A 10,150-nucleotide genomic window follows, 5' to 3' on the forward strand; every position below is an offset into this window, starting at 1 on the left:
TATGAACCAGTCTGAGTGTAGTCCTGATCCTCTATATGAACCAGTCTCAGTGTAGTCCTGATCCTCTATCAGACCTCCATCAGTAAAGAGACCATCAGAGAGAAGATGGTCTGTTTCTATAGAGTTATTCTTAATGCTCGTCATCGGAGCCACCGGGTCGGATTCTGGTGATACCAGATGAACTCATGCAGGTTCACCAGAACCTCCTTCGTGTCTTGAGTTAATACAAGTCAGCATTTAGTCGGACTAATGGAGTTTACCTGATAACAAAACAGAAAAACCCTTGTTGGCCAAAGTTGTGCATCCTGGGTATTTGCAGGGAAAGAATTTAAACAAACCAAATATGAAAATATTACCAGTCATGATCAATAAAGCCATAGACTGTGGTGGAGCGGGGGGGCAACTGGAATATGATTATAAGGTGATCTTTGAGACTTCTGTACATTGTTATCAATGTAACATCTATAAATTCACCTCTGTTTTAAATACTAAATGTATGGTATACTGCAGTGGAGCTGGTGGAGCATGTTCTCTGTAGGGCTGAGCCACATTGATCAATGTCAGCAAACATCCCAGAATGATTTCATGCAAACACATTAAGGTATCAAACACGCATTACTACTTTATAGTTAAATATTTAACCTGTATTCCAACATGAAAAAAAGCAGAAAACAACACTTTAACACGTCACGACATCTTATTATAGTCTCAGTATAATATAATAATATATATATATATATCATATAATAATATTCACTATAATATAATAATGTATATCATATAATAATATATATATCATATAGTAATATTCTGTATAATATAATAATATATATATCATATAATAATATTCACTATAATATAATAATATATATCATATAATAATATTCACTATAATATAAACCACACACACATATATATATATATATATATATTTATAACTATATATCATTTCTCAGACCGGTGCTTCATGTCCCTCACTCCCTAACTGTCCGTGCCGGATCTGTCCCGTTGTTTTAAAAAGCTAAATAAGTTATTAGCATGACGTCATCCAGCTAGCCTAACCTGTCTGGTGTGCAGCTAGTGGAGAAGCTTCATGTACTGCTTCCCTTTCCCGCTAGTCTGCTGTCTGATTGTGAGGTCAGGCTGATCTGATATCAGCTCTTTGGCCTGAAGGTTCTCCTCAAAGTTCTCCTCTCAAACGGGTCTTGGGGTAGGATCGCGAGGATCGCTTCCGGTTTCAACTTCCGGTTCAACTGAGGATCGCTTCCGGTTGAAACCGGTTCAACCGGAATCGAGGAAATTACTTCCGGTTCTCGCTCGAACCAAAAGTTGTTCTGCGCCGCCGTATTGACAGCCATCCCAAAAACTCTTATTTCTAAAAAAAACAAAAAACTAAAATATATATATTTTATATATATATATTAAAGTAGGCTAATGCAGTTTCACAGTTAATATTAATAACAATAATATTAACAATAATAAGTAATTTAAGGGTATCTATTTATTTATGCAGAAATGATAAGAACTAATATTTATATCTAATATATTTTGTGTGTGCGTGCGTGCGTGCGTGCGTGCGTACGTACGTGTGTGTGTGTGTGTGTGTGTGTGTGTGTGTGTGTGTGTGTTTACGCACCTGTCTGCTCTCGCTCTCAGCAGCCACAAATGGAATGCTGCGCTCACACTCCTTATAGGGTCATATGTGAGAATCACCCGGAAGTTGGTGTCGCTTTTATTATTGTCCTACCCCCACAACGCATGAGTTCCTCAACTTTTTAAACAGAACTTTCCACCATAACATATGTAGAAATATACTGTTTGTGTTCGTTTTAAGATATACTTAGTTAAATTGCTGTTTTGAAAACCTGGACGGGTTTTGTGCTTATTTGTAACAGTCATAACTTATTTATTTCCTGCCGGAATCGCTCCGTATGCGGTCCTTTCCGGTTCCGGTTCTAGGAGGAGAGCAGCGGTGTGATTCCTGAGGAAGCTTCTTTCTGTCAAAATGCAGGTTAGTTTAACTCTACAAGACTTTTAAACTGTGTCTGTTTGACGCTGTTCAACGATACGATTTAACGTCTGTTGATGTTGGTGTTGATAGTTGAGATAATTTAAGAGCAGAGCTTATAAACCTAAGCTAGCAGTGTAGCTGGGCGTGTTTAAATGGTATCTTGACTGTTAGCTAGCTAGCAGAGAGCTTCATTTAACCCAAAAAAATCCTGTCAGAGAGACGTAAAGAGAAACATGTTGACGTGAAATTATTTTAGTACTAAAACTGAAACGATTTGCGATGAAATAATAATAAAATTAACAATAATATAACATATAATTTATAGTAAAATATAAATAAATAAAATTCATGTTAGTTGGTAGAAAGAAATGTAACCGGTGACACTTTGATCATGGAAATAATATTTTAATAAACTGCTGAGAAGTAATCTGATGTGTTGAGCATTTACATTTTTGTATGTATATAATTATTGTTATTATTATTATTATTATTATCACTATCGTTGTAATGAAGTTCAATTATTTAATGTATTATTTTGCCCACCTTATATGTATTTACATCACATATATGTTTATATTATTTTGTGGATTATTTTTTAAATACAATACATTGAATAGTATATATAAATATATTTGTATAAATAATATAATGTATATATATATTATTTTTATTTTTAGTATGATAAATAAAACCCCAAGAAGCAGATCGAAGACAAGCTTATGTCGTGGATTTTTTGGGGAAAATTATGACGACTGCTCCAAAAACCCAAAGTATTTGAATCAACAAGGATATGAAACGGAAAGAAAAACAGCAAATCTTCACATTTAAGTGACTGATTTTAACCTCTTAGCTAAATGTTTTGTCATCAAGTGCATTTTGTCTCCTCAGCTGTACAATAGTCGGTTACCACAGTAGTTGGTATAGCTAAGCTGTTATCTGTCTACAGTATTTTAAAAATCTAGTTAAAGATAAATAAAAAATGCATTCTGGTCTTTGTCTATTGCTTTAAACTGAAACTTGCTTATTCATGCCACCCGTTCAGCAGGTTAGGGTTTCACATCTTCAAAAACTAGCAGATTGTAGTTTTAAAAATCTTTCACTCTTTTTACAAAACCAGAAATAAATGCCACACCAGAGCTGAAAGAAACCCAGAGAAACACTATTTGTATTTATGCTTTGTTTTCCCTCCAGGACCCAAACGAAGACACCGAGTGGAACGACATCCTGAGGAAGAAAGGCATTCTTCCTCCCAAAGAGGTGCCTAAAGATGACGAAGAGGAGGAGTTGGCCCTCCAGCAGCAGTCTGTCGGTAAGAGAGAACATATATCATATTCTTCATGTTCCCACCTCACAAAACATGGCGTCTTCTTTACAGATGTACAAATGAAAATCACGGACATTATATCAAATATGAGTGATGGTTTAATTTGAGCCCATTCAGCTGATCCCTGAGGGTCAGATTAATTACATGTAGTGACTGTCTGCTGCTCCTCTGAACAGTTCAAACGTACGAGGACATGACGCTGGAAGAACTGGAGGAGAATGAAGATGAGTTTGGTGAAGACGATGAAGCTGCCATTGAGCTGTACAAGTAAGTGTGAAGGCTCTCCTAATGATGTAGTTTTGCCTTAAAGACTGGCACAAGTCTGAATCCACCTTTAAACCACCTTTCACATCACTCATGTGTCTCCTTGCAGACAGAAGCGTCTCGCCGAGTGGAAGGCGACTCAGTTGAAGAACATTTTCGGGGAGATGTGTGAGATCTCCGGGCAGGACTACATCAAGGAGGTGAACAAGGCCGGAGAGGGCATCTGGGTGGTGCTGCACCTCTACATACCCGGGTAGGTCGTCCAACAGAGGAGAGGATTCAAACAATCATGTGGAACAAAAACATCTGGTGTCTAAAAGGACAGAAAGCTCACGAGTCTGACTGTGGTGACTTGACCCTTTAAACCATTTAATCTCTGTTAGGATCACGTGCATCTTCTCTGGCTTCAATAGAAAAACCCTCTGAGATTATAAAGTCACAAGTTTACGAGAACATATCTTGTGTGTTCGCTTCACTTCCAGTTTGGATCACTCAGACGCCACCGTTACACGCTGCGATAGCGTGAGCCGCCTAATGCAAATATATATTAAAGTATTTATTCATATTCATAGAAGAACACAGAAATAATATAAATATATAAAATATACATAACGTTCAGGACCTTTCCATCGCTCAGAGGCCGTCCTTACTCTAGTTCAGGTGGCTACATCTATTACATCTATTACCCCCCCCTACTACCTAGGTTATACTTATTATAATTAATATGGCCATCGTAGTTCAACCCAAAATACCTTCTGGTAGGATATGAGTTCATACATGAGGAGCAGAAAACCCTTCAGCAGTTTAAATACTGCTTTAAAAAGATAAGTTTATTAATTAGCTAAATGATGTTCAGACAAAATGAGCGATATTAAGCCTGAGTGAGTCAAAACACTGAGAGAATAATGAGTTGCTGTCAGTCCATCAGTCTCCTCACTATGATCTTCATGACCTGTACCGTCTCTTTCCACTAAAAGACTAAGAGACCTGTCTGATGTCTCATCTCCGCCCGTCTCCCTTTCCCAGCATCCCTCTGTGCACGCTCATCAACCAGCACCTGAGCTCGTTGGCCAGGAAGTTCCCCCAGACCAAGTTCCTCAAGTCCATCTCCACCACCTGCATCCCCAACTACCCCGACCGCAACCTGCCCACCATCTTCGTCTACCTGGAGGGAGAGATGAAGGCCCAGTTCATCGGGCCGCTGGTCTTCGGGGGCATGAACCTCAAAGTGGACGGTAGGAGTTTGAACACACACTAAAGTCTTGTATTGTATATAATATATTTAATTGTATGTTTGTGTGTTATTTTTGGTTTTCAGTTTAGTCTCCTTTCATTTGTTAAATCCCATCTGTAATCTTTGAGTTGTTGATGTTTTAAACAAACACTCCCGTCCTGCACACGTCTTCACATTGTTGGTTCTGGTTCCCGTGCAGAGCTGGAGTGGAGGTTATCAGAGTCCGGAGCCGTGAAGACGGAGCTGGAGGAAAACCCCAAGAAGCAGATCGAAGACAAGCTGATGTCGTCGATCAGATGTTCGCTTCCTACGGGAAAGGACGGCGACTCTGAGGACGAGGACTATTAGAGACTGAGAGGACCCTTCAGAGGGGACAGCGTCTCCTTATTATCAGCGTCTACATTTCATATTTGAACCATGTGGCTCGTGTGCAGAGCTCCATCCTGCCCGAGGACATCTGGACGGGAAAGCAGCACAACAACCGTTCATATTTAAATAAACGTCCGACGGCTTCAGCTTCACCCAAAATCCTTACAAAAAGCATCAAAAGACAAATTGTAACTTTTTTTATTACGTTTCATGATATTTATGTCACAAAAGTGTACATTTGAATCTGTTGAATTAAATGTGAGTTCACCGCTTTGCCACAATAATCTGTCCCAGTTTTTCTTTTGGTGAGCTGGACGTCCTTAAGAGAATATTCTGAGTGTTTGGTGACTTTGGGTCCACATTGACTCACATTGACTCACACTGATTTGACATTTGGAAGCATGCCATGATGTTGCTGCTCTTTGTTTTTCCATCTGTACATACATTTATTTTCTGGTAGCAGAAGTCATGTTTCCCGGAGGCTTCCTGCCGTCCTCTCCTCCTTCAGCCTGATTTCCTTTCTTGTTGTAGATATTTCTCTTCTACAGCAATCCCTCCGGCAGACCTCGGATCCTCTGTTTCATTAGGAAGAGAGAAGAGAAGTCAAGAGGCAGTAAATCCAACCCTGAGCACTGATGCGATTTCTAAAGATCTTCTGGTAAATGTTGACTCGCTGCAGACGGAAGAGAGATGCTGAACGTTATTTCTTTCTGTTTCTCTTCACTAACGTTCAGAAGCTGTTGATGAATTCTCAGCCTGAGGAACCATGGAGGTCATAAATATTATCTATCAAGAAGATTGAAGTTTACGTTTGTTTGTTCAGACTTTTCTCTAATCTTTGATGAGATGAAATGATCGATATTCATCCCAGAGGACACGATGGTGCCAGTTTGATCAACAGAAGAATATAAACAATGGAGGGTATGATGAGTAACACTGACACCACAGCAAGATGGAATAAGCAATAAGATTAAAATAGATATAGGAAAGAACAGTTCAACTAAAAGAGTACATTATGACATATTCATAAGTAAAAACAAAGTGTACAGAAGTACTTACACCGGTGCCTAATAGACTAAAATAGAGAACTAATATTGTGTATGATACTGAGAGAATCGATGTTTCGGCTGTTCTTCCTGCAGAAGTGGGAGGAGTTACAGTTGACTTTGTTCTACAGTTCTTCTCTTGTAAGAGAGGTTTGGTGTTCTATGAAACTATTTGACTTTTTTGCTAATTATAACTTTTACCAAATTGCACTGAAGTTGGTTATTGTGCTTTCCATCATAATAGTTTTTATTTAGTGTCCTGGTTAAAGATCTGATCTTTACAGTTTTATTAATTTATCTTTTAAGGAGAATATTAATTCGAAATATACATATTGTTAAAGCATTCACAGACGGTGACATCATATTTACAGTCCTCTGTGTCGCCTTAGAGGCAAAGCAACAAAGTTTTCTAAAATAGCACTTGTTGCACCAAAAGTTGAAGACATATTTATCAACTCTCTTCTTCTCTGGTGATCGTTTGAGCAGCTGGACAGAAAGAGGACACGGTTTATATGATGCAGGCCATAAAGGAAGCGTCCTGTGGAGGAGTGTGTCTTTACATTATTACTGCTGTTACCCAGAATCCTTCGGTCTTCATGCAGCTGGAAGTGAAAAGAACAGTTTATGTGTCTTCGTGATTTCTTACCAAAAGTAACACCTTCTTGTTTCTCCTCTGGGACAGTTTGGGGGAAAGTCGCATCAAGGGATGAACCGAGTGAGACTGGAGGACAAAGGAGAGGAAACACTGTTAGATATCTAGCTGGTATCACACGTATACTATATCTATATATACATATCTATATATCTACAGATATGTATTCACTACATGCTACTTTATTACTATTGTTATGGCTCTTATATTTATCGTGTGCCTTGTTTTCTGAGGTCTTCTAAAGGTTCTAATTTGTTAAAAATAAAATAAAAAGTAAATAAAAAAAGATGGTATCAGACAAAAACCTCCATAAATCTATATTAAATCTGCGTTCAGGCCGACACATAAAGCTCAGTGTCAGTAGTTATGAATCTTGTAACAATTTATAGAAATGTAAACAGCTATCGGCTCACATTTAGAACCTTGTTTGTATTTTTTCCTAAATCTAAATTTTGCCTCTTTCAGAGTATTTGATTTGGGCAGATTTGTGTTTAACGACGTTTGAAAGCTTTGACTTCTTTGGTAAAATAAACATGTTTTTAGTTTTGTACTCAGCAGTGAAAACCAGGTAAGGAGCTGCTCGTGTTAATAAGCAGCTCATCATCTAAACCACGTCTGTTAATAACTCATGTGAAGCAGCTGTATTAAGGAACATATGGTGCATTTTAAACGTTTGAAACGGGTTCATTAAAGTGTCAACTGGAACCAACAGCTGACTGTCAACAACAGTGTCAACATTACAAACATTACAAACTGATCTGCTTTAGGTTCGTTTTTCCATTTTCAGAGACTTGATCTCTTCGTGGTTCACGTCAGCATCTAAAGAATCGTTTGTGTAAAGCAGTTGGTGAGCTTCCTGCAGACGTCTCCGTGTTCTCTTCACACCTCTGCTGCTGTTTACAACAACAGGGGACGCAAACACTCATTTAAAGAAGGAGACGCAATGAAAGACAGACCTCAGCAGGGGTTCGCTCACCTGATGCTGCACAGCTCCCACAGAGTTGCGTGCTTTAGAATAATGAAACAGGAACTGAAAGACAAGAGAAGCTCAGCAGGTCAGTGAGCTGAAGATAATATCAGAAATAAGCAGAACTGAGGGTTCAAAACTTACTCTTTTGAAAACATTCTGGTCTTGCTCCTGCAGGGAAACACAAGTTCAGATCAATAACTGTTTCTATACTCTGCATATTAGACACACATATTCTGCACTTGGCACTCTCACTGCACAACTGTTGTCTGTAACATTCATTGTTGTTGCATAAAGTACAGAAACTCTGTCAAATCTGATTTTAATGCAATGCAACAACCAACACATCTTTATTTTAAGAAGCATATAAGAAGTCTGTGACTGATGACACTTTGTCACAAACAGCTTGATTCCTTTCTGAGGTCATCCTGCAGTTCATGGTGTTGTGTTCCTTTGTAAAACGGTCTCATGTTTATCACTTTAATAACCATGTACGCTTGATTCTTCCCTCTCTCCTCTCGCCTAGTTTCTGTTTTATTTCGTTCTGCTCTCAGGTTCTGATTAACAGAATCAAGGAACGTGTTTCCTAACGAACCCCCGTCTCTAAAACATGTAGAATTGGTTCTTTATAACCAAACGTATGAAGAGCCCTTCATCTGCCTTACAACTGATTAAAGGTGATAAAACAGCATCTCCATCTCAACATGGCGACTAACGGAGCTGACAAACTGTTAGCAGCGAGGCTGATGGGAAATGTGCTACAGGTGAGCAGTAATGTCCACTGTGTTTACAATTAATATCTCAAGATACTGCAGTTCAAATGTTAACATCTGCACAGTATATGATATTATCTTCACCTACCTCGTTCTGCTCTCGCCATAAAACATCACTCATATCTGCACTTTGGACACCTCGCACCTGCAGACAAACAAAGAACACACTTATTTATTAATTATTAATAACACAACAACACAACATCCAGGTAAATATATATATATATATATATATATATATAAACTCTCTCGTCATATATACATATATGACCAGAGAGTTCTGGTTATCGACCGAGTTAAGAAGAAACAATTTAAGGAAGAAATATTACTATTAATATCTGACGGAGCGACAAACAAAAGCTGCTGTTGATTCATGATTAAAGTGAATTTACAACCTTTTTACAATCTTTTTAATTAACATTTCTTTCTTCACTCTCATCATTAATCAAACATCACACGTGAAAATGGAAACAAAGAATTGAGACTTAAAGACAAAAAGAACATGCATAAAGTGGTCAGAAATAATAAGTGTTCCCGTGATAGTTTGAATGTGGATGAATGTAAAATAATAAAGATCATTTCTGACCTTTCTAAACTCCATCTCGTCTCCCCACTGGTCCAAAGGAGCGGCGTCTGAGTGAAGAGCACACGTGAGGACTTCCAGCATCAATACAAACGTAGAATCATCACGATAATAAACACAAGACTCTAGTTTGAGGTCCACATGGTTACTTTAGTGCTTTAAATGCAAAGTAGATCTTATAAAGAGGAAGTTAACAGCAGCTGTGGTTTAAGCTGCCGCCTCGACGCGCTGATGCTGACGTGTACTCAGGAGGTGTTCAGTACATCCTGACATCACTGGCTGTGGGTGTGGTCAGTGTATCAGAGCACACGGAATACGTTACATGCACACTAATATTCCACAGCCATGACCCCTGTGAATTACACAGGGGTCATGTTTAGAGCATATATCTGTTTGTATATTGTGAATGAGTTCTTATTGTAAATGGATGATGTTCAGAGTAAAACCTGTGTGATATGTTGATACTGTTCAGGTTCTGGATCATTCTTTGGACATGTATACAGCTCATTCATACAGCTCATATATATATATATATATATATATAAGCTCGAGTAGAGATGATGTCAGAAGAACAGAAGGAGAAACATCATGAAGGGCTTGGATATCATCAGGTTTCTGGTTATGAACAAATATCACAGTGTAGTATGCACAGCTGCATGTAAACAGGAATATTAGTAGAATATTCATTTTCATTATCCATTGAAACAGAATAGTAGGAATATTGCATTTTTTCGGAATATGGATAAAGAAATTGTAATATTTTGTGCATGTAAACGTAACCATTTACTCAAGTTATGTACGTCTGAGATACTTTATACTTTAACTCCACTTCATTTCAGATAGAAATACTGTTCTATATTAGCTGTGTGTGTGTGTGTGAGTGTGTGTGTGTGTGTGTGTGTGCGTGAGTGAGTGTGTGTGTGTGTG

The 10,150-nt window shown here is 38.2% G+C and overlaps 2 protein-coding genes across 2 annotated transcripts in view; one reads left to right on the forward strand and one right to left on the reverse strand.

Moving 5' to 3' along the window:
- Positions 1-1,917: 1,917 nt before the first annotated feature.
- On the forward strand, positions 1,918-6,456 carry pdcl3 (phosducin-like 3). The gene is made up of 6 exons (XM_031879074.1): positions 1,918-2,011; positions 3,203-3,320; positions 3,512-3,602; positions 3,709-3,852; positions 4,626-4,834; positions 5,033-6,456. The coding sequence occupies exons 1-6, from the start codon at positions 2,006-2,008 to the stop codon at positions 5,179-5,181; spliced, it is 717 nt and encodes a 238-aa protein (XP_031734934.1). The 5' UTR covers positions 1,918-2,005; the 3' UTR covers positions 5,182-6,456.
- The window catches only part of nms (neuromedin S), an 11,141-nt gene continuing 5,901 nt past the window's right edge, over positions 4,911-10,150 (reverse strand). Inside the window, exons 2-7 of the mRNA XM_031879075.1 lie at positions 9,227-9,273; positions 8,729-8,785; positions 8,012-8,038; positions 7,877-7,930; positions 6,895-6,969; positions 4,911-5,777 (exon numbers count right to left, since the gene is read on the reverse strand). Of these exons, the coding sequence (XP_031734935.1) occupies positions 5,745-5,777; positions 6,895-6,969; positions 7,877-7,930; positions 8,012-8,038; positions 8,729-8,785; positions 9,227-9,273 (293 nt within the window). The 3' untranslated portion in view covers positions 4,911-5,744. The remainder of the gene's footprint in view (positions 5,778-6,894; positions 6,970-7,876; positions 7,931-8,011; positions 8,039-8,728; positions 8,786-9,226; positions 9,274-10,150) is intronic.

Source organism: Anarrhichthys ocellatus, unplaced genomic scaffold, assembly GCF_004355925.1.
Source record: "Anarrhichthys ocellatus isolate YVR2014 unplaced genomic scaffold, GSC_Weel_1.0 scaffold223, whole genome shotgun sequence".
NCBI lineage: Eukaryota > Metazoa > Chordata > Actinopteri > Perciformes > Anarhichadidae > Anarrhichthys > Anarrhichthys ocellatus.